The 26135-nt window shown below is 38.0% G+C and overlaps 1 protein-coding gene across 5 annotated transcripts in view; it reads right to left on the bottom strand.

The window, feature by feature from the left end:
- Nucleotides 1–14906: 14906 nt before the first annotated feature.
- LOC145977922 (uncharacterized) overlaps nt 14907–26135 on the bottom strand; it is a 65014-nt gene continuing 53785 nt past the window's right edge. For 4 of the 5 annotated variants that reach the window (XM_083110238.1, XM_083110242.1, XM_083110240.1 and 1 more), the window contains 4 exons: nt 24973–25058; nt 23178–24219; nt 17832–18052; nt 14908–15157 (listed from right to left, as the gene is read on the bottom strand). In XM_083110238.1, coding sequence (XP_082966364.1) covers nt 15020–15157; nt 17832–18052; nt 23178–24219; nt 24973–25058 — 1487 coding nt within the window. In that variant the 3' untranslated portion in view covers nt 14908–15019. Of the gene's footprint in view, nt 15158–17831; nt 18053–23177; nt 24220–24972; nt 25059–26135 lie in introns of all 5 variants that reach the window. The other variant, XM_083110243.1, reaches the window with a different exon arrangement.

The raw sequence follows: 26135 nt of genomic DNA, 5'->3' as shown, positions 1-26135 counted from the left end.
TCTGTACTGCAAGTACAGAGAGAATTACCAGAACTTTCACATTAGTGGGGTTCTCACTACACAATTTTAGACTGCCAACTCCAACAATATTCTATTCCTCTCGTCACTGCACATGCACCTAGTGTTGGAAGGAAGAGTACATTTACTGGGAGATAGCTTAGGTATGAAACTAGCATGTGGTATAAGTGAGAAGCACCGGTTCCGTTTCATGGCGTATATACGCAGCAGTGTTGCCACTATTAAATTTCCAATGCACGTATCTATTGGGCAGATCATTTGTAATACACTGTGACCATCAATCACCTTCTTGGTTAAATACAGCAAGATTGTTAAGTCCTAGGGTAAATAAATGGATGCTGAAATTGCTACATTATTTTTATACAATTCAACATGCGAGTGGTTCTATAAATAATGTTGGTCGCAAAATAATTTGTTTCCTTTCACCTTACATGCATACTGCATACATACTGATTTAATGGAAAAAGAACTTTTCATATTGAACAAAGGTACAACAAAATGATGAATTGTGTCAAAGCATAATTTATGTTACACAAGGATGATAATCATTTGAGAGGTATAAAGAAAGTTTTGTGTGGGCAATGTGATTTATCTAAACTTTATAAGAAATATTTCAATTCCTTTCTCTTGTCTAAAATGAGATGAAGTATAAAGTTATTTAAGTGGGAATGTTGCAAGAATGAAACAATTAACCCATCATGTTATCAGAGAAAATCTTCATGTGACTTCTTTCACATTGCATCACCTGAAGAAACTTGAAACAATCGAAAACAATTCCTTAAGAACCATTCACATGCACCCCCAAGAAAATAATTCCCAACAATTGCGCAAGATTTACCCACAGTCACTTCGAGAATACATTACATCTATCTGAATAAGATAATCCATAGTATTCATAACAAATCATCTCCATTGCATCATAGGCTTAAGCTCCACACTGACTTCAGCACCCAAAACACCAGATCGTCTTTACATAGAGATCTAGTAATCCCCAAACCCAACAAAAGCAGATTTGGTCAGAAGTCTTTCTCGTACTTAGCAGTGGTAACCTGGAATTCACTCCCGACGAAGGTCAAACTCAGTACCAGCAAAACGCAGTTCTGGCATCTTCTATGCTCACATGCCCATAAATTATAACTCACAGTAATATTATTTTCAGTGCTTACCCCACCCCCACCCCCCACACACATATGATATAAATTTTCATCCCTATCCTTTTCAAACAGTAATTCCATACACACTCATATCCAAACCAATACACCTTCTTTTCTTTAAAATAACACTCAAACTTTCCTTATTTCATTGCTACTATGCAACACTCTACATACATGCTCATGTAAATTCATCTCATTTTCCTTAGATGTAGTATTTGTATTAACATTGTTCTAAATGAAATGTTGTATGGCTTAATTGTAACCCTATTGAGATAATAAATAATAATAAATAATTTTTATCTTTCAATTTGATTGATCCATTGCCATTATCACAAGGCTATCAACATGTTTTCACTATTGTGGAATTGATCATCAAGTATGTTATGGCTTATCCTCCCAGAAAGGCATCAACTAGAGAAATTAATAACAATGAACTTTGGTTACTATCCAATGTGTACAATTATACGAGGCAACTATACATTTAAAATTTTCTTTTTTGCAAGAATACAGGACTGGCACAAAAAATTTGAAATATATAAATGAAGAGGACATTTTACGGAACTGATCAAAGCCTGAAAAATGCAGGTCGTGTGTACCAGAAGTTGTTAGGGAAGTGCCCCGAAAAAAAAAATCTACATATATGTATTAGTCACATGGCTACATTGGCAGTGCGTTGCTGTGGAGAAGATCCATAAGATCAGAATATTTGTCCCTAATGGGTTCCACCAACTCCTTGTGTCATTCTATGGCAGTTTTCCTGCAGAAAATGACTATTTTCACATAGCGCTGTTCACAGCAAGTAACTTCCATCCTGCATGAAGGCTGACTCGCCACTGATGTTCTTGCACATACTGTGCGAAAGCAGTACTTCTCACTGCCATCTAGTAATGAAATGTACTACTATGGGTGACTCTCTCTTCGGGGCACAAGATCAAATTTGTATTGTAGTTGCTATGACTTTTTGTTTTTGCAACTTATACATGCATGTAGATGGTATTTCCCTACCAACACCTGGTACACATGACCTGAATTGCTCATACATTGTCCTCTTCAATTTATATATTTTGAATTTTTGTGCTGCTCCTATATTCTTGCGAAAAAAAAAAATAGTTACCATGACATTGCCTTCATATTAACGGATAATGGATTCAAATCCAATAAATTGATTTTTTTTTATGTCAATTGGTATAAAATATATCTTCACTTCACCATATTCGCCCCATGCTATATAGAAAGATATAGTAAAATTATTAAATCACTCACATAATGAAGTTCATAATTAGGAAAAAAGATATGTGGTACTCACTTTATTCGTGAAACAGTTGACAACAGCGCACCTAGTGGCAGCCGGAGAACTACAAACAAAAGATGCACACCAAGCAACAGTACAGCAAGTTCCAACGAGGATGGTGGCAGCGGCCACTGAAATTAATAGAACGAAGAAGAAAAAAACAATTTCGCGGATAAAGTGAGTATTTGTTTCTCCGTATTTATAATGGAGTTGTTAGTTTCACTCCAGATGATTTTTTTTTACATGAGGAAGTTTATGATAAAATAATAATAATAATAAAAACCCATGGCACAACCACCCATGCCTCAGCGGAGGTAGGGATTTCGTCATGATGCTGGGTGGCCACTGGTCCCATAGCCTGAAGTCTTAGACCACATGCCCACAGTGAGGGACATGGATAAAATAACTTCTATAATGGATTGGCCAGCATCATACAAGGGTCGTTCAAGGTTGACCAGGATTTTCATACGTAAAAAATCAATGAATAGCCGGATCATGATGAAACGTGCGGGTGACGTAATGTATTCCTTCGCGAGTAACTAGCGCCCGGCATGACATATTTCGCGCATGCGCAGCAGTTGCAGCGAACATGGCGGCAAGCAGTGTGTCTGTGGCTGTGGAGCAGCGGTGTGTAATCAAATTTCTCGTGAAGGAGAAAGTGAAACCAGCTGAGATTTTCAGACGATTGCAAGCACAGTATGGTGAACAAACGATGTCGCGGACAAGAGTGTACGAATTGTGTGAGCAGTTTCGCGAAGGACGGGAGCTGGTGACAAATGAAGCGCATGGACACATTCGCCCGACTGCAGTCACACCAGTGAATATCGCACGTGTTGAGCAAATGATTCTTGAGAACCGGCGAGTAACAGTGCGGGATATTGCTCCGAGTTGAATATCAGTGTCGGGAGTGTTGAGACAATCATTCACGACCACTTACGCTTCCGCAAAATCTGTGCAAGGTGGGTTCCCCGCCAGCTGACATTCGATCAGAAGTGGACACGCAGGACGGTCTGTGAACAGCTTCTGAATCGGTTTCGAGCAGAAGGTGATGAATTGTTGCAATCCGTCATCACGTGTGATGAAACATGATTTCACAATTCAACCCCAGAGACCAAAAGACGCAGCATGGAGTGGTGGCATAAAGGTTCTTCGCCCCCCAAGAAAAGCAAAACGCAGCCGTCCGCTGGAAAGATCATGGCAAGTGTCTTCTGGGACATGAAGGGCGTTATCCATGTGGATTTTCTGGACAAAGGGAGCACGATTAATGCCCAGTATTACTCCACATTGTTGAGTGGTGCTGTACGAAAGTTCATTCGCAAGAAAACACCTGGGATGTTGTCTGGAAATGTCATTCTTCTCCATGACAATGCCCTCCCTCACACGGCCAATGTGACAACAACAACTCTGGCCGACATGCGCTGGGAAGTTCTGCCCCATCCCCCCTACAGTCCGGATATAGCCCCCCGTGATTATCATTTGTTTGCACCCCTTAAAGACCATCTGGGAGGGAAGAAATTCACGACAGACGAAGCACTGCGGAGCAATGTCCTCCAGTGGCTACGACAAAAACCAAGTTCTTTCTACGCCAAAGGAATTCGGGAGCTGCCAGAAGAATGGCAACGGTGCCTCGGCGCGCAAGGAGAATACTTTGAAAAACTGACATAGTTTGGTGTTTCTTCTGCTACCTATTTCCTCTGCAGAAATAAAGTCAACCTTGAACGACCCTTGTAGAATGCCAATATGCCCGATGTTCCCCAATTTAAAAAAGCGTGTGCAAGGTGTATATAAAAAATAACTAAACTCCATGCTTAACAGCCCTTTAAAAACATTACTAATTGTATTTATACAATTGAGCTACATGGCATTATAGAAGCTATTTATGTCGGTCCACCTATAGCGACCCTGTAGCATCTCACATTCTAGAATTTTTCCAAAGTCTCTGCTTACCACACACCAGAGAGCTTCGGCATCTGCAGGACCTCTGCCATAGAGCGAGGAATGTTTTACGGTGCACACACAATAGTTGTAATTTTCAGAAACTTGGCCCTCGACAGCATCTGCTAGTCTCTCCCTTGTATGCTGACATAAGGAGCAACCTGATTGATTGTAAGTTTCATGTGACCCTTCCTGCCTTCTGGCACAGACGACAAAAGTAGACTTCCAACCAGGTTCTCACTGTGTGATGGATGTAACCTTCCCAAATTCAAATATACCAAATCTCTTAATGACCTCTTGTTTTTGTAATTAATTGCACGAACAGCGATATGCATTAGAAACTAAAGAACAGCATAGTTTTTATGGAACAAGCTGGTAAAAATTGCATTCAGAGTTTTCAGTCCTCATGGTATGAATATTCTCTATTCATGGGTGAAATTCAGCCTGTGGCTGCTTTACCATTTAACCTACAAGGTTTACTTGTTTGTTAATATCTAAATGCTTAATATTGTGTCAATGGAAGTGTTAAGCTTTCTGTTCAAAACTCTTAACATCAAATGGAATCTAGACGAAATTATTTTTAAATCTTTGTCAGGTTTCTTGAGATGCAACGTGATGTACATCAAAGAGTGGCCTGAATTATTAATCAATACCGTTGCATCAGTAGTGTGTGTGATACTTGGATCATCCACAATAATGACATCTACTAATGTTCTAGAGCACTTGTGACTGTGATAGGTTTCTTAATGACTTGGTCATGCCGTAAGGTTTCCTTTATTAGCTGGGTGTGCTGAAAGAAACAAAATGTTTTGCTGTACGTGTATTATGCTAGAGGAAAGAAAATTCTGAATGGTGTAAGGAAGGTGTTTCTGACCAGAGCAACCTAATTAAAAAAACTATAAAACACCAGTCTTTCAACATTTGTTACATAGCGAGGCATTTCATCTGCTAGGTAAACATGCACATTTGAAATAGACACTATGGTGACTAATTCTGAGTAAACTAGTAAAGCAAAAAATGACCTATTCTCTCTTTGGCCATGCCGTTCCCACCTAAAATGTTCATGTTATACCACTGGCCAGAAGATGAAGGAAATATCTTCATAGATAAATATATTCATTTGATTGAAACAACTAAATGTTTAAAATCCAGCAAGAAGACTCATTCAAGAGCAGCATTTCCTACAGTTGTTCAAGGTGATTTACTTATGGTTAGGAATCATGCAAGAAATTCTGCCTTGAACAAAACTATCCATAATATCCACGAAGTTTATGACTTATATGTGGGGTCATTTTCAGTAGAGATACCAAAACCAGTCCAGGTACAGTGGGATCCATAAGTATTACCATGCAAATTGTCCATCACCATGTTCGTACACTTTATTTGACTTAATAAGAGCTTCAAGAATTAAAAGAAAACTCAAAACAAGCTGTTGACAACTTCTGCACCAGCATACATAAAAATCCATCGCTTAAAATCACATAGGATGCAAGAGAAAAATCAGTGAAAATAGTCATGGACAATTTGCACCATAATAGTCATGGATCCCACTGTACATAGTGGTTTGAATCCCGCTTTAAACTGCAGGTCAATAGTGCAGTGCCAAAGAGCATAGTAATTCACTAATTTCATCTATTTTATGGGTCATTCTAAAAAAAAAAAAAAAAAAAAAAAGGGGGGTAGAAACGAGATGATTTCACAATAAATTAAAAATGTTGAAAATTTGTAAAATATATAATATAATATTCTGTCTTTAAAGAACCAAATGAAATGTTAAATTTGATCAAGATCATTTGTCCCTAATTAATCAGAACATTAAAACTTGCAAAATTGGCTTGTCCACAGAAGGGACTTTCATCTTCATAGAGTGGATTTTGAAGTCCTTGGGAGTACATTTCTGTATTCCGAGGCTACTTATTGATACTCTATTTCTAGTCAATTTTTATTTAACAGAAGGACCATTTGGAAAAATAAATATGAAAACAACAAAAAATGATTGCTACTGAGAACTTTTGTTATTCTATTGCCATCTATCATTATTACTAGGCACTTGTCACTAAATAATATAATCAGATGTAATATTGAAGCAAACATCTATTTATACAAAAATAATCACACAATCTAATAAGTTGCAACAATCTTTTCAAATGACATATTTCATGAAATTAAATTCAAAACTGCAATGATTTCTGAGGAATGATGTAGGTTTTTTTATCACTTCACAAATATATTTTCGTTCCGCATCATACTACTACTTCTATCCTTTATCTGGGAATCTAAATTTACAGTTACCAGTTTTTGTTTAAAAAAACACAACTTTGTTCTCATCAGCTTCTTCATTAAAAGAATCAATAATGCCGAGCAAGTATTTTACCATTTCTCTTCATGCACATCTAACAATTATACAGTAATTAATATTATGATAATTTGTGTGAAGCCATTCCAGGTCATAGTTTTAGATTTGGAGAAAATTTAGCATGAAGGTTTACTCATGTCTGGAAAGCTTGTATACCAAATATTAGGTTCCTCTGACAAATAGTTCTAGAGTTCTAGCCTGTGGAAAAAGGTGGTGTGCAACAGAAAATGTGATGCAAATCTGAGAAACGAACCTCAGATCTAACTTCAGGACTCAATAACTTTGGAACTATTTATAACATCCTAGTGATGATTATACACGAAACAAACTTCCAACCAAGGAACACACATATTGTATCAAAATGTCAGCTTGATTATATTAGCAAATAAAACACTACAAATTATGCCTTAAAAAGCATTAAATGTCAAAAAATGCATATTTTTGTGTGCCTGCTGTTACAAATGTAACACACCTAGGAAAGTGGCATTAATTTTTCTAGTAACCCTAATGTGAGCTCAGTATGCACATATTATGTTGCCGCCATATATATCACCCAATCCATATTATATGTGGCTGAATATTCAAAAAATTGTAAAATCACAGGAAGATGGTGGATTTTTGAAATGGTGTAGCACAAAAGGGAGAAGTGATATTGAAGCCAAATTGCACACACTACATCACTCTAATGTTTGTCAAAATTTCAACTTGTTATTGCAAGGTGCTAGAGCACGGTGAAAGTGTACCCTTAAATGCCAAGCACATTATTCAGTGGAAAGTTTAAAATTCCACAAGGTTTGAAATAAAGTTTTATATCACCGTAACTTCAAATGCTAGAGTTACAAATTATAGGTAGTTTCTATCAGTAGAGTCTAAACTACACACTTATTGTTGAAAATTCCAATTTTCTTTTACCAAATAGAAGAATAGATTTTTAAAAATCTATTTCTTTTTAGAAAATTTGAATTTCGTCGGGCCCCCACGTAGGTAACGCCAGGACGTGAAGGTTCAAAACAGTACCTACGTATTGCTCGATGTGTATTTCATTCTTGTAGCAAGAATTGCACACTTGCTGATCATACGAAAAATATTTTTTAATGTAAAAGCCACACTATTTTTCAAAATTTTTATCTCAGAAACTATGAATGCTAGAGTCAAAAATTATATATCGTTATCTTCAGTACACATTAGACTATATGCCTATGATCAAATAAACTTAAATTTCATTTATCAAGTACAAACCGACAAAAGTTAAATAAAACTATATTTTTACGAAATTTGAATTTCGTCAGGCCCCTTCGTAGGCAATGCCAGAATGTGAGGGTTCAAATGGTACCTGCATATATGCAGTATATGTTTTTCATTCTTGTGGCAAGAATTGTGCATTTGCGTCAGATACTTTCGGAGAAAAAATATAATTTCTCAAGTAAAATCAGTGATTTCTTTCATGGGAAATTTCCCCCTCCCCCACTTTCACAAATATATCCAGAAGCAAATTGAACTTTAGTAACTACTAATAGGATGTTTCAAGGCTCGTGTAGCACTCAAAACATTTTATTTCCGAACACTGGACATAATTTTCCTTGTCCTTGATAATGACAGGAATTTTAGCCCTAACCAATTTCTTGTAAGTGACAACATTATTTTTCAAAGTTATATGCCTCAACAATTCTGTTCTTGCATTTTGGGCGCTTTCTTTCCAAGCACACTCTGTCTGACACCTTACAACATAACTTCTTCACAATCTCATCTGAAGTTTTCTCATTAATTAGCTAACTTCTGTGGGCAAATTGTACATAAAAATTATATTATTAGATTTGCCTGTTATTTAAATCAAGATAATAAAGAGAAACACGTTTTGATAATACATTTTTATCACTATATTGGAGTGTTATTTCTTGTTACTATGGCAAGGTCAATTTTGCCAAACATACTAACATTATAAACTTATCATAGGGAAAATAATTCTATTGAACATTCTACATCAAATTAAAGATGTACAATTGAAGTTTACAACAGATATAAATGACATATTCTCAATTTACAGTGAAAACAAGAAATACTGACTTTTGCTGTTACAAGGAACAGTCGCAGGATTCAACAAATGATAAAAACATGACATTTTCCTCCCCATGGACAAAACTGTCCCTTCCGTGGACCAAGATGTTTTCTTTTGTTGTATTACTCCATAGAAATTCAAGTTAGACAAACAGAAAGTTTCAGAGGAGTTCTGTACATAATGTTCATCACTCAAGTGATAATAATTAATAATTTTCAAATTTCCTTCCTTTGAGAAGCTTGCTTGTCCACAGAGTGGAAACATGATCTCAACAAAGTTGGAATATCAGAACTTAATCCCACATATCTTACACAAAAATCAAGACAAACACCTCCAACTGTCACTTGAACTCAAAATTACTATCCTTCCCTTTAATTTCCTGATGTGGAGTGAACATTATTGCACTCTGTGGATTTTTGTAGGAACTTTTTACGAGTGTGGACATTTCCCCCTGGAACATTATATTTTGATATTTCACTCAACTAAGATTTTCATAAAATTGTCCATATTCATAAATTTTGAATGCAGACAGTCCATGGAGTGAAAAATCGACATATTCTGTGTAAAATTCTGGAGAAAAAATATTTCTTGAAGAAATGCTGCTGATGAACTGTGTAACTACTAACTAAATTAACTCCCATTGCAAGAAATTCATAAATATTTTTAAAACATTTCTTATAACTGCCGGGCAAGGTTTCTACCTCCTTTTTTGAGAATGACCCTTATGCATTAACTCCAAAATACATGCATAACTTATTCATGGTGGTTGCGGTAAACGCGGTTTAAAATTACTTACGTGAAATTTAGAAGATTTCGTACTTCCGCGTTGCACAAATTAATGGTTCAATCCTATTAATTTCGAAGATCCACTGTCTTCATTCACAAAAGGGTACGGCGTTTGAAGCGGAGATGGTACCGCGTCACTACATTGTTTGTTCCCGGGCAGCGGTGGTTGCGATTTTTCCAGTTCGGCAGCACTGGCGCGCGCATCTTGGTTTGCGTCGTCTGCTTCCTGTTGTCCGGTGGCACTGTCAGTTGTGGGTTGGAGGGCTGGGCCGTGTTGTTCGGTAATGTGCCGTTCCTGTTCCCCGCGTGGCTGGAGGGGGGTCGAGTATGTGCATAGCATCTTTTCTTTTTCAGGTCGGGGATCTTTCTGAGGACAGGGTGCCAAGTTGGGTGTGCTTGTCCATTGTCCAGGTTTAGTGCTGGTTTTTGCTGGATGATGGCATGGGTTTCTTTGATGGTGTTTTCTATGACAGAGCCGGTTGGGTGAAGTATGGATACAGAGGAGATGGTGTGGTTAGTGGAGTGGAGGTGTTGGGAGAGGCCAGATTTAGGTGTGTCGTTTTTGGCATCTTTTACATGTTCGTTAATCCGTTCTTGGACGGTGCGGATGGTTCTGCCAATGTAGGTGTTGTGGCATTGGCATGTGGTCTTGTAGACACCGGGGGATGCAAGTTTGGGTAGGTAGTATCTCTTGAAGTTGGGTAGTGCCCTTCCGATTTGGGAAATGGGTTTGTGTGCTACTCGGATGTTGAAGGGTTTGAGGGCCTTGGCAAATTTTCCAGATGTGGTGGGGTGGTAAGGAAAGGCGATCCATTTGGGTTTAGGATCTTGGTTCGGGCTATCTCTGTTTCTTGGGTGTCTGAACTGGGCTTCTGTTTTTGCGCACCACATGGATAGTTGGCGCTCGGTGTAACCGTTGTTTAGGCCTATTTCCGTTACGCACGCTATTTCATCTTGCAGGTCATCTTCCGTGCAGCTGTGTGTGAAGGCTCTTCTGTAAAAGTTCATCCATACTCCAGCTTTCTGTTTTGGTGGGTGGTTGGATTTTGCATGGATATATTGGGTGCCCGAACCTGGTTTCCTGTATACGGATGTGACGAACTTGTCTTGGAGTCGTCGGATGCTGAGGTCGAGAAAGTTGAGGTGGCCATTTTGTTCCCTTTCCTAAACCCAAATGGATCGCCTTTCCTTACCACCCCACCACATCTGGAAAATTTGCCAAGGCCCTCAAACCCTTCAACATCCGAGTAGCACACAAACCCATTTCCCAAATCGGAAGGGCACTACCCAACTTCAAGAGATACTACCTACCCAAACTTGCATCCCCCGGTGTCTACAAGACCACATGCCAATGCCACAACACCTACATTGGCAGAACCATCCGCACCGTCCAAGAACGGATTAACGAACATGTAAAAGATGCCAAAAATGACACACCTAAATCTGGCCTCTCCCAACACCTCCACTCCACTAACCACACCATCTCCTCTGTATCCATACTTCACCCAACCGGCTCTGTCATAGAAAACACCATCAAAGAAACCCATGCCATCATCCAGCAAAAACCAGCACTAAACCTGGACAATGGACAAGCACACCCAACTTGGCACCCTGTCCTCAGAAAGATCCCCGACCTGAAAAAGAAAAGATGCTATGCACATACTCGACCCCCCTCCAGCCACGCGGGGAACAGGAACGGCACATTACCGAACAACACGGCCCAGCCCTCCAACCCACAACTGACAGTGCCACTGGACAACAGGAAGCAGACGACGCAAACCAAGATGCGCGCGCCAGTGCTGCCGAACTGGAAAAATCGCAACCACCGCTGCCCGGGAACAAACAATGTAGTGACGCGGTACCATCTCCGCTTCAAACGCCGTACCCTTTTGTGAATGAAGACAGTGGATCTTCGAAATTAATAGGATTGAACCATTAATTTGTGCAACGCGGAAGTACGAAATCTTCTAACTTTCACGTAAGTAATGCATAACTTAGAACTGTAAAGTATCACTATTTCAGTGCTAGAAGTATCTCCTAAGTTTCAAATTCTTGCTCCTCGACACACCACTATGCTTGAGCTCTGACAGTTAAACATAGTACTAAGTTATTTAAATGTGCCCTTTTACTCAAAACTGTCTTGAATGGAGTTATGACACTTGCACTCTGAATCCCTCATACATCATGGGCACAATAAATGCCATGGCCACAATCTTTCACTTTAAACATCTTGTCCAACACTAGTAGCAATGATTGCTGATACAAAATACAGGGTGTACCGAAAAGAATCATCCGATTTTAAACAATAATATCTTTTCTGGCTTTTCAGATATGTGAGTGAACAACGTACTGTTGGAAAGAAGAATATCTCAAGTTTTACACGGTGAACGCCCACTTCAGTTCTGATGAAAATGGCATCTGGACAACAGAAAGCAATTTGTGTACTACGTTTTGCGCAGTGCGAGTCAGTGATAACTGTTCAGCGTGACTTTCATACTACGTATGGTGTGGACCCTCCTACTGCACAGAGCATTAGACGATTGCATGCACAATTCCGAGAAACAGGCTGTTTGTGTAAGGGAAAATCACCGGGCTGCCCCTAAGTGTCCGACGCAGACGTGGAGAGCGTCCGTCAATGTTTTACATGCAGTCCGCAGAAATCCGTTCGTCGTGCAGGTCGACAGCTCAACATGCCCCCGATGTCCGTCTGGCGTGTGTTGCGTCGTCGTTTACACATGAAACCATACAGAATTCAGCTACTACAAGCTCTTTGTGAAGGCGACAAGGAACTACGTATGGAGTTTTGTAATTTCATTCTTGGCAAGATTGAAGACGATGACAGTTTTGTTCAACGCTTAGTGTTTAGTGACGAGGCAACCTTCCATTTGAGTGGAAAGGTCAACCGCCATAATGTGAGAATATGGGGAACGGAACAACCACATGAAGTTGTACAACATGAGAGGGACTCTCCAAAATTGAATGTGTTTTGTGCAGTTTCCCGAACCAAGGTGTACGGTCCATTTTTCATGGCAGAGAACACTGTGACGGGAATAACCTACCTTGATATGCTTGAGTACTATCTTTTCCCACAGTTGAAGACTGATTCGAATGACTTCATCTACCAACAGGATGGGGCACCGCCACACTGGCATCGGGAAGTGCAGGGATTTTTAAATCGAAAAATTCCACAACGATGGATCGGTCGCACTGGACCAAATGATTGAGTGTTACATTACTGGCCTCCAAGGTCACCTGACCTGACTGTCTGTGATTATTTCTTGTGGGGGTTTCTAAAAGACTCCGTTACCAAGAACAATGAATGAACTGAGACATCGCATGACAGCAGCTGTGGAAGCTGTAACTGAAGACATGCTAGCTGCAGTTTGGGAACAATTTGAATACCGTATGGACATATGCCGTGCATCTCACGGGGGGCATATTGAACACCTATGAAGAGGCAACAAAAACTTTTTGAGTTTCACTTTCATGGGCAAAAAAAAAATATTTGTATATGTTTATTTGTTTCAGATATATAGACTTGCCAAATTGGATGATTCTTTTTGATACACCCTGTATGTAGGGCTGAGCCGATACCAACAGTATCAGCGAATACCAAAGTTTTTCAGTAGCTAGAAGAGCGGGCAAAGGCAACAGCTTGTCTAACTTTTGTTCTTTTTAAAAGTTCGTTCACCCTTCCATGTGACAGATTGGGAGACCAGCACAGGAAGTTCCATAGATTTTCCTAGAAACACTGGATGAAACTCCATCTTCCTGGGAAGCAGATGGCAAGATCAAAAGCATGGGTAAGTGAAAGCTGAACCCAAACGTGACTAGGAATGCATGCAACAGCTTAGTTCATTCTGTAGGAAATAAACCGTTCATTGACAATTCTTGCTTAAAAGCTCGAGGAGGTAAGATAGGTGGATGTTTTTAAACTACCCACCTTGCTAATGACAGGTCAGGTAGTTGCAGAGTTCTTGGAAAAGAGGGAAGAAGGTCACTGTGAAATTAACTTTGTTTTATCTATGTTCAAACAGGAAGGGGATTCGGCAATTTCTTCTTGTCCTCTTCCCTTTTGTGTCAGTATTTTGTGTGATTGCCAGTATCAGCCAATGAGGGTAATTTATTTCCGCCATGATTAGATTGGGAACATACGGCTTTGAATGACAGTACTAAAGAAGACAGTTTGTTTCAAGTCCACTTTATGCACAGATAGGCTAATCGTGACTGGACCTATATTTTAAAGTGGGGTCTGAACCACTCCACTGAGGATCCATAACAGTACTCTAAGTACTAATTAACTAATTTACATATTATTACAAATCGAGAAGTAATTAACATATTAAATTGAAACACTTTTAGTATTATATTTCTGAGACACTTAGCTGGACTGGCTGTACAAATTATACAGGGTGTCCGAAAAGCCTTTCCTTGATTACAAACTTTATTCATATGTATGTAAGATAGAGATGTGAAAGTGGTGTCAAAATGTTGGAAAACTAACCAAGTTTTTTTTTTTTTTTTTTTTTTTTTTTTTTTTTTTTTTTTTTGGCAGGTTTCACTAACATGGCTGTAGTGTAGGAGTGTCAGTCAGTGCCCAGGAAACCGGAAATTCACAATCATGCAAAAGTGAACACCAAACATTCACCTTTGGGCTGCCTCTGGTACACTCTAGCACCTCATGAGGGAGCTCTGAACCCCAGATACGCACAAAAGACTGTCTCACTGCTTCCACACTTTCAACTGAGGTTGATGGTCAGCCACTTCTCGGTAACTCAGCAACAGGTCCTGTGGTCTTGAACTTGTCATACCCCGACTTAATGCTCTTGACATTGGGCAGCATCTTTCCATACATTGTTTGAAACTTTGTCTGTACTGTTTGTTATTGGTGGGTCTCGTGATACCAGAGAACACACTGAGCTTTTTCCTGATTTGTGAACATTTCCAGTTTCCTTGGCACTGACACTGCTACATTAGAGCCACATTACTGAAACCTCCTACATAAAAAAAAAAAAATACTTTTCCAACATTTTGGCACCACTTTCACATCTCTACCTTACATATAGAGGATATGAATAAAGTTTGTAATCAGGGTGAGACTTTTCGGACACCCTGTATTTCTAGATATGTGCCTAGTGATGTGTTGAGTTAGTATGACTCGGTAACTAGCCTTTATTATTTTATACTGGGCAAATGGTGGTATCGGCTCAGCTCTAGAAATATGCACTGTCAAGTTGCATGAACTGACTTCAGATTAATGATACTAAGGATAAAATTAATAAAGATTCAATTCTATAAGTAATTTATTTGATTATTTTTTTTTTAAAAAAGAAATATTTATTAAATTTGTACAAAAAAAAACATATAGACTAGGAATTCTAAAATTTTTTATATAATTTCTTGCTATTTGCATCATAAAGAAATTATTTCTCAACGTGCCTCTTTCTGTTGCTCACATGCTCCATACAAGAATCTCGTATTTTCCAGAAACCTCCCTTTTGTTTTGCCTTCTTCTCATTTACATAACATTTTGTTATGCTTAATGTCGTGCGAACGTTAGCCTGCAAGGCAAGAAAGTAAAATATAGCTCATGGTAACAATTACACTATGTGAGAATGAGAATCAACATGCTTGGCCTGAAACTTCTTAATAGAAAGTTTAAAAATCCTTAACTATTTCCATTCTGATTTAATTTAGGCAGGTTCAATGTGCATTTTGTGTAGTATTCCTAGTATATTTTGGCAAGCTACCACCTTGTCACATTTCATTTTATTATCTTGAATTAAATTATTAAATGTTCCTTGTGGTACAGCAAATGGCGACTTGGAGAAAGCACCTTAATGGCAGGAGGACTTGCCATGTGACAGGTTACTTCTGTCCCAGATTGCAATTTTATCTTATGTGTGATCTACCAATGTGCCAAATATATAAAGTGGGAAAAGCATCAAACTATATTGTTCTCAAAACATATAAATCTTCCTGTAGTCAAGTTAACTTGGGTAAATGAAATTAAAAGTTCTTCTATACATATTCAGGGTTTATAATAATGGGAACAAGTCACTATCAATGGTAGACACAAAAGAAAGTAGGGATGGGACAGATTAATCAGTATATGCTAATTGGCCTACATTGGCCAATATAGGCACATCAGTGCATCAGTAAAATTACCGATCTTATAACAGTTGGGCTGAAAAGTTCGTAGGCTGACTCATAGATACTAGAATTAAATCCATGTGATTTTTACTTAGTACTAACCTTCAAAAGATACGTGTATAAATTTCACAGCTGCCGGATAATTAGTTCGTGAGATATAGCATTGTGCGTGAAGCAGCTTTTGTTATTGTGAAAAAAATGGATAAAAAAGAATTTTGTGTGTTAATAAAGCATTGCTTTTTGGCGAAAAAAAAATACTGTTGAAGCCAAGGCTTGGCTTGATAAACATTATTCGGACTCTGCACCAGGAAAATCAACCGTTGAGAAGTGGTTTGCTAAATTTAAACGAGGTGAAATGAGCATCGAAGACGATGCTTGCAGTGGACGCCCCAAAGAGGCTGTTACCGACGAAAACATCAAAAAAGTCCACAAAATAATTTTAAATGATCGTAAAGTGAAGTTGATCGAGATAGCTGAGACTTTAAAAATATCAAAGGAACGTGTTGGACATATTGTGCATGAATATTTGAACATGCGAAAGCTGTGTGCAAAATGGGTGCCGCGCGTGCTCACAATCGATCAAAAGAAACAACGTTTTGATGATTCGGAGCAATGTTTAGCGATATTCAACCGTAATAAACACAAATTTTTCCGTCGATATATTACAATGGATGAAACATGGCTCCATAACTACACTCCAGAGTCCAATCGACAGTCAGCCGAGTGGACTGCACGTGATGAACCGAATCCGAAGCGTGGAAAGAGGTCTATTTTGAGGCTAAAGAGAAATCGTACTATAAAAATGGCATCGAAAAATTGTATGACCGCTATAATCGTTGTATCGCCCTCGAAGGCAACTATATTGAATAATAAAATCTAATTTTGTCAAAAAAATATTTTTTACTATGTTAGCCTACGAACTTTTCAGCCCAACTCTTATATCTATAAATATCTTATAATTTAGTGCAAAGTTCTGTCATTTTGTTATAATTTTTATGCATGGTTTCCATGCCCTACTTTTTAAAAATAAATGTCTAAATATACATCATCTTTTACATTGCATTCACCTGGATACACACATTTATTAGGAGGCCAATGAACACGTAGGCTTCTTCAAGGAACATTTAATTTTATATCAGATTGGTAGAATATTATTTATCGGTAAATTATATATTGGCACTGAGCAGATGCCAGAAAAATACACTGTACACATAAAGACATTTAAAAACATATGTGGACATACACATGCACACACACTGACAGTGTTGATTCCTATACTTCCTTTTAGAGGAATACACACCCCCTTGATATAAATAAAGTAAAAGAGTACATTATTATGTGACTTAAAAAAAAGTTGCAAACATAATGATCAAGTGCATGCTGCTTTATATAGAGGGGGGGGGGGTTCTATAATAATTAAAAATAGGCTATAGGAGATTTATAAGTACAAAATATGTCTAAAATAGGTGGGCAAATGGGAACTATATACTTGCCCTGTTTACAAAACAGTTTCTGAGTGAGTGGCTCTGCACCACTCAAGTGTGTAATGTTAGTGTTAAAAGGGTACTACAAATAAAATAAAAAGTCACCAAAAATAGAGAAATATGATGAACTGGTTTCAATTTTCTTGTCAGTTATACACTGAATTATTTGTAGTAAGATTCCAACTGACATATTTTTTTAGATTTTTGTAGTAAATGTTCCAGTGTCTGCATGCCAGGTCAGCATCCTCAGCATCCACACTTTGATCAGATATTGATCTTTGGATACAGAGGTCCAAAAGTGCAGATAAAAGCCATTAAAATAAACATTTATAAACACTACATAAATGTGTTATCCAGCTCAAAATAATGTGAAATGAATCTAAAACAATACCTCCTACATTTAACTATGAGTTAATAATAGACAAGAAGCCTCCTCCTGATAAGCAAATTCCCTTGCTTTCCAGACTAATTCATGTAGAAAATATATTCCACAAATCTCACAGAATGAAATTTTTACAACTTACACTTCATGCACCAAACTTAAAAAATGTAAACTCTTATCAATTTATTCGATGCTTGCCACATAAGCAAATATTACCTTCCAAACTTTATTTTCCATGTCAAAACCTGAGAAGCTGTTCGATATGAAATTGTAAATGTCTTCCAGTTTGAGCGATGGATAATTCCTCAAAGCCTGGGTGATCATGTTTCTGTACGTCAATTTATTTTGTTTCTTCTTCATAGCCTTCGGCGGGGACACTGGTGGTACGCTCAACTTCATATGCGACACAAATTTGTATAAGTTTTCATGCGGACTAACTGTAAAAAGGAAAAAGGATCTTAGAGACAGAGAGAATGGCTTACCAGGCTGCAAAATAGTACAGTGTAATTTTCTGTTATTAGTCTTGACAATATAGCATTGCAAATCTTCCTTAAAGAAAATAAATGGTTCTCAATAAACCAGTATGCCTATATCAGCTACCAGCACCTACTATTAATTAGAGCATAGGGTTCCTGTATGTTTGAAAGAGAATTAAGGTATGAATGTTTCTTTAAGCTTTATATATTATTTTCATGACTTCATTATCAGTTTGTACCATCATTAATTGGTAACCCTATGATTTTTCCTGTAGAGAGTGCCTTCTGGCCTAACTGGAAAGTGCTGCATGCAAACTGCAGCTGCAACAAAACTATGTATGTTGCATTTTGAAAATAATTAGACGTCCGATCAATGTTAGAGTTGTTACTCCTTGGTGCATGCTGCTAGTGTTATATTTTCTAGGGATGGGACAGATTAATCTGTAATCTGTAAAAATGTTTCACTGTATGCCAAAACAAAAGACATTTTTAAAGAATTACAAATATTACCATTGCCTTCCATGTATATATTGGAAACCTTGCGTTTCATTTATAGAGACTTCAACTTTTTTTAAAAAAAAATGAAGATATACATGACCATAACACTAGAGGCCAAAATAAAACACATTTAAATTCAGTTCGCACAAAAAAAACACAAAATTCCATACCAAGGTTTAAAGATATATAGTAAAGTACCACAAGAAATAAGAAGCTATAATATGAAGAAATTTTTTAAAAAAAAAGCAATAAGTAAAATATTGATATCAAACCTATTATATGATGTACGAGAGTTAAATTTTGACAAACATTTGAATCATGGATTTTAATAACTAGGTGTGTAAAGAAATCAAATACGGGAACTTTTCTAACGATGGAAGCGGCCCCGGCACCCACCCAGCGTCGAATAACATGGGTACCTGGGGGAAACCCTGGGGGGTAAAGGTGGTCAGGGGCGTGATGCTGATCACATCACCCCCACTCATGACCGGATCAAGAAAGTGTGGGGCGTTACCCCCACACCCCCTATACGCCTTCATGGCGTGGTGCTAAGCACAGGGGAACACTTTACCTTTTTTAGGTGTGTAAAGAAAGGAGATATTTTATTATTATTTTAGAGATATATATGAAAGTCTTTTAACATGTATTAGTTGAGATTTAGTCCTATTTTTCATCATGTACCAATATAAATATCCTTTTATAACTATAATCTGTGATGTTTTCATTAGCAATGTATGCTGTAGCAACTGTGACAATTTTTTTTAATGTGAATTGTATTAGTATTGTTTTACTATTTTTTATGTAGCATAACCTTATAATTTAGATACTTATTTATGAGAATGACCTGTTCAATATCATTGTACATTTTGTGCTATAGATGACAAAAAAAGGGATTAAATCTAATCTAATGTATCGGTATCAGCCAATATAGGCATATCAGAGTATTGGTTTATCGGTAAAATTACAGATTATTTTACCAATCTGATATGAAAAGAAAGAAAAGGGGGAACCCCCAAAATATGCCCTCCTCTACCCACATACTTTCGGAGGTATGCAATTATGCCTTGGTACCTGAAAATTAACCTACAGTGTCAGTTACATGATTTTTTTTTAATGGATTTCACAGTTTTCCTTTGATTGATCCTTTATTTTCCTTTTTTTGTTTATGGTAATTCACTGTAGCATTGGTATGAATGCCCCAGTGTGAAGAACCAAATTTGTTCGGTTTTCCTGAAGAAAGTTTCTTTTACGCATTCTACGAGGAAGATCAAAAAATTAAGATGAGTAAGAGTAGGAGTAAATGTATGTTAGTGGTTAACAGGTCTGATATATACATATATAAATATATCCAGTGGCCGCGGTGGCTCAGTCTGTAATGCGTCTGACTACCATGCTAAAGGTCCCAGGTTCGATCCCTAGCCGGTTCAATTCCGGGAACTTTTCTAACGAAGGAAGCGGCCCCGGCACCCACCCAGCGTTGAATAACATGGGTACCTGGGGGAAACCCTGGGGGGTAAAGGCAGTCAGGGGCATGATGCTGATCACATCACCCCCACTCACGACCGGATGAAGAAAGTGTGGGGCGTTACCCCCCCACCCCCTATATGCCTTCATGGCATGGTGCTATGCACAGGGGAGCACTTTACCTTTTTTACCAGTGGTCGGAAATAGCACCCTACTTGTAGTGGTTCTACTGTAGCTAGCTACAAAATTAGTGTAGTTGTAGTAAAAATTTCACTACAACTACAATTATTCTCATCAGCTTTAAATAAATTTTGAATGTAGTAACAGCATAAAAAAAATTCTACAATAACGCATACTTTTGCAGGAGGTTCATAGAGACAAAGTATCTCATCTTATGGAAACACGGATCAGATTATAGATATCCATGTAATTTATTTCATTACTATCTGTATAATTCTAATATCTAAATAACTAACTGACAATGAATATATTCTGTCTAACAGTTATGTTTTTTTGAGCTGCATCGCTATTTTTGGGAGAAACATGCCTTGTTTGCACCACCCCTGGAAAAAAAATTGCATCGTTTGCACCACCCCCGGAACAAATCCTGTGGATATCCATGATGTAAGAGACAGCAAAATGTCTTTAATTACTGTGAAAAACAGGTGTAGCAGTGCAAAAATGAGCGATTCATTTTTCACTACAATGACAAAGCAATAGTGCACAGTAAGGCTGAACCTACAGTATATAGTGGGATCCAAACCACTGTGTGACCACCGGGAATCAAACTCAGGACCCCTTCTTTACAAGGCGAAAACGCTACCACTGTGCCATCGGGGAGGTCAGCAATCAATGGCTCAGTACATTAACAACATTGATCATTGTCAGTATATAGGATCTCACCAGCAAGAAATGATTGTTACAAGAACGATAGAATACACTTTATGGAATTTCAATTATTTTCGTCATAATATTTGTTCACTAATTTTAAAATTGCAATACGTTTAGAAAACTCGGGTTCACATGTCAGTTTCCTCAATATATTTTTTGATATTGTAAAAAGTATGTACGAGTAATTGACTTTTCTGCAGAAAGAACTATTTTCTTTAGTTAATATACAGTTTCCAAATTTAAGTATTTTCCCTACTTTTCTGCAATTCCGCTAATAATGACAATGTGGATGAATGCTCTATCTAGTAATTCTCTTATCTAGAGAATTTCTGCCACTTTTGCCTGATTTTGAGAATGACAATTGATAGTTTGATTTGTTGGTTTAAGTCCACTTTATGCACAGAAAGGCTAATCAGGACTGCACCTATAGTTTAAAGTGGTATCCGAACCACCATGTGCCTCCGCCAGGTAACAAACCTGGGGCTCTCTCAGGTGACAAAGGACCCTTTACAAGGCGACAAATTTCCAGTGTGTCTTCAGGGAAGCATTCCCAACAGGAAAGCTTATATGTAAAGCATCGCTCCACCGCTTTCATATTTATAGACACATCTCCCAGTAACCGTGCCCCCGTACCCAACTACTAACATTCTGTTTAAGGGCTAAGAAGATAAATATAACATTTATAATGTTATTACCCTTTTGCACAACATATTGTAGTTAATTTCGATTAACATGATAATTACCTAGATATTCAGAAAATCTGTTTATCCATCATATCATGTTCACGACAATTATAGTCCTTGAAAAAGAGTCAGTAAGATATTTTTTTGTACAAAATGCTGTCTTCATATCAATCAGTCTATTAAAAAAATGAAATGTTCATTCTCAAGAAAATACATTGATTATAAACATAAATAATCCTACCTAATTGCAATACTCATATGTCAAATTTGAATTGATATGCCCCTTACTTAGGTTTAGAATGCATGAAAATAAATAACAGAATCTATTTTCCAGTAAGTACAGTTATCATACTAAGCTAAGCATCAAGTCAACTTTGCAGCATGTTTTCGCATATGTAGATCCAAACGTGCACGCAGAATATAGTTCCACTGAGACGGGTTCTATTTCGACACAACTGCATACTTCCAAGAAAACAGTTATTTAATTTGTAAAATACAAAAAAAAAAAATAATAATAAATAAGTAAATTTCTCCCCTGTGCTTAGCACTACATCATGAAGGCGTATAGGGGGTGTGGGGGTAACGCCTTACACTTTCTTGATCCGGTCATGAGTGGGGGTGATGTGATCAGCATCACGCCCCTGACCACCTTTACCCCCCAGGGTTTTCCCCCAGGTACCCATGTCATTCGACGCTGGGTGGGCACCGGGGCCGCTTCCAACATTAGAAAAGTTCCCAGATTTGAACCGGCCGGGGGTCGAACCCGGGACCTTGAGCATGGTAGTCAGACGCGTTACCGACTGAGCCACCGCGGCCACAACCTACAAAGTGTGCCACTTATATCTGGCATATATTACCTCTTATTGTATCAGTCAATGCCAGGTTATACAGCAAAGGTCCACAGTCTACTCAATGATTAAGACTGTTCAATAGCTGAAATATTGTGCAAAATACACCAAAAATATAACTGAAACACTGTTTATACCAGGACTGAACCAAAATGGATGTCGATGTATCAGTACCAACTGATGCCAGTGGTATACACCAACTAGGAGGTAAACATCAGCCTTGATAATTGGAGATACTGCTCTTCTCACCACTGATGTGAGGTCAGTGAAATATGAAAATTGAACTTTATAAATTTAACTGACATTCATTAAATCTTCAATAAATTAACAGTACTAAAATATTTTTAATATCTTGCTTGATATTCCACAAATATCACATTTGTAGCTCAGCAAAAAACGTTAGATCAGAAATTTACTGTATCCAACTAGCTACCACTGTAACATTACACACTGTATCCAACTAGCTGCCACCGTAAAATTACAATGTCCATTTTTGTTACACAACGTTTGTACACTTCCCAACCATCCACATTACCACTTCCTTTAAAATAAAATAAAATTACATTTTAAAAAAACAACAACAAAAAACACCTACAGTGTTTTATATGAATATTTTTGTTGCATCTATTTTAGACATTTCTATGTAAGCTTACATATATACCAAAAAAAAAAAATGTTGAATTTGCATGATTTATGACTCACCATGTCCGTGAGGTGGCTGCTGGAGGTTCCAGTGTCTCACAGCAGTGGCAGGTTGTGTCTGCAGAACCTTATCTTGTTCATTTTTCTTGAATTCTTGTCTCTGGACGAGATCGCAAAGTTGCTGTCTCTCCACTTCAGGACCTGGTTGGGTGGGTGGACCTGTATCTGCCGGTGGCGTAGGTGGCTGAGGTGCCGGCGTTTGCGGAGCGAACGATTCCTGAGGTTGCTGAGGATGTGGAGTTGCTGGTTGTGAGGTCATATCCTGATTCGAGGAAGGCCGCTGTGGAGAAGGCAGTGTGTTGAGTATGTCCTGAGAAGGTGTCGAACGGGGGCTAGATGATGCTTGGGAGTACACAGATGTTGGAATTTGGGTTCCATCTGTTACTATGCTTTGACTGAATGGCGGTTGCGATCTTTGCGCTACGGATGCCTGTACATAGTGATCCGCTGGCGTCGAAGGTATTGGCTTAGGTGGCGCTGCTTGATGAAAGATGTCGCTCAGATGCTGACGAGATGTGGGAGAAGGCTTGGAGAAAGATTCAACAGATTGCAACCTTGATATTGGATTTGGTGACTGTCCGAAACGATCAGAGCTCTGGGGTCGAGGTGTTTGCAGCGACTGGGAATACGGATCCATATCAGAGGATCTTGATCTTGATAAGGCTGTTGGAGACTGCTGGGCATAGGACTCAACCTGATTCGGAGCTCCCGCCGAGGGTGGAAACTGCTCGTGCATTTGCGGGGATGATTCCTGTGGTGACGGGTGAGCCGGATGAGGTGTTTGCAGTGTTTGTGGAAAATAGGGATCCTGGCATGGCTGGGGTTGCTGTGGCTGCGGAAATGCTAGCCTTGGGAACTGATCCGGACCACGGCCTTGTCGTGGCAATTGAATGGCGGTTGGATGAGCAGGCAATTCTTGCCGAGACTGTGGATACGAAGTTACAGGACTCTGAGGTGCATGTACCCTATTTACATGGATTGACGAAGGAAATGCTTGTCTTGCACTTGGAGAAGGTGATGCAAGAGATGTGGAATTAGGATCCTGGAAGAAAGAAGGGAAAATTACAGTACTATATATAGTATGAAGTTAATACATTTACATGGAAGAAATTGTTCGTTAATTGGTAGGGATGATTATCAGTTAAATCTACTAAATGTTAATGATGTGGCACTTTCATGCCTATAATTTTCTGCTAACAATGGTTTTACAATTACATAATGCTTTTTGTAATGAAAACTCATGTACTTTAAAATATCCAAAAAATCCTGATATTAACTCTAAATAAGTTCATTTTCCAATGTAAATAATTATTTTTGTTTATATTTTAATAAGTTGGATAAATTCAATAAAGCTTCCTTTGCTACTGCACACACTATATGCTATTGGGAATCTGATTAAGTTGACTTTCAATGTATGAATATTATATAACTGTATCTGACACTGTAAATATCAGATATTTAAACTGATTCTGATAGTCAGTTTCATAATTTCAAAAATATATTCATAGAGAATATATTTTAATTTTTGCATGTTTAATACAGTAAAATATTATATTGCTCTTCTGTGGGTAAAACCTAACTAATGTGGTTTTGAAGCTCTAGCTAATCACAATACTTTCAAAATCTCATTAACTTCAATATACGAATCTATAAATCTCTTGATAGTACAAGTGGAAATTTCTAACTGAATTTGAATCTCAAAATCTTTCCATTTTGGTTTTAACGAAAACAACATGGCAGTAATACTTTTCACAGGATGTGAAATTTAAGGACACCATTTTCAAGTATTACCTACCTGGACTGTGGATACTTGTAGTTGTGCCATCAAGGACAATGGAGGTTGTTCTGGAGAGAACTGGCCTACTCCGCGTGCCATAGTTACTGGTAAACAAAAGAAGCAAAATATGCATATTAAAAAGTGCAAAAAGAGAATGAAATTTGCACAACGTGACTGAGTGCCACATAGTTCATAATCTACATGACACTGAGATAAGTAACATTTCAAAACAATTAATCAATATCGAAATTTCAATTATTAATTTACTCTGTAGTGTGTGCAATCCAGAGAAGGGACAATTACATATACGCAAATGCAAGTTTGGGGCCTTATTCTCATCTAATTGCTCCTGCATGAATCACAATAGAACAAAAACAAATCACCATTTTTCAGACATGTAATATTACAGTGGAATCCAGATTTTACACTCCCTAATTTTACATTCTTGCACATTAGACATTCAATCTTAATGGTCCCAACAGAGCAAACTTCCAAAACCCCCAAAAAATGTAAAGTCGAAGTTCTACTGTATATATTAAAAATAACATTAACATAGAAATGCTTCAAAGTCATTATTTTTATAACATGTTTAAAATTCCTGGAATGTTTACAGCAGGTCACAGGGGTGTTGAGTCAGGTAGAAATAATTACTCATGCATGTTTAAACATACAGCTCAGGAAGTAGTATGTGTCTGTGGTATCCCATTGGCTAACTAACTAACTAACTCCCTAGCCTTATTAAACCCGAAGGTTCATGGCTGCATCAACACAGGCCTTCCATCTTTCCCTATCTTGAGCAAGTTCTATATACTCTTTTCCATCCCTACCGATTTCCCTTAGGTCCATCTCAACGTTGTCCCTCCATCTTCGTTTTGGCCTTCCTACAGGTCTCTTACCATCAGGTTTCCCAACAAGAATCCTGTAAACTCTTCTTTCCTCTACCATTCCTGCCACATGGCCTGCCCACCTAAGTCTTCTTGATTTAATTATTCTAATAATATCTGGACATGAATACAAATTATGTAGTTCTAAATTATGTAACCTTCTCCATTCACCTGTCTCCTCATCCCTTTTAGGTCCAAATATTTTCCTAAGGATCTTATTTTCAAATACTCTCAATTTATGTTCCTCTTTCAATGTAAGGGACCAAGTTTCACATCCATATAATACTACAGGCAAAA

This window comes from Lepisma saccharinum, chromosome 24, assembly GCF_977018435.1.
Source record: "Lepisma saccharinum chromosome 24, izLepSacc3.1, whole genome shotgun sequence".
Lineage (NCBI taxonomy): Eukaryota > Metazoa > Arthropoda > Insecta > Zygentoma > Lepismatidae > Lepisma > Lepisma saccharinum.
The sequence above is the reverse complement of the archived record's forward strand: the minus strand, read 5'-3'. Positions and strand labels throughout refer to the sequence as shown.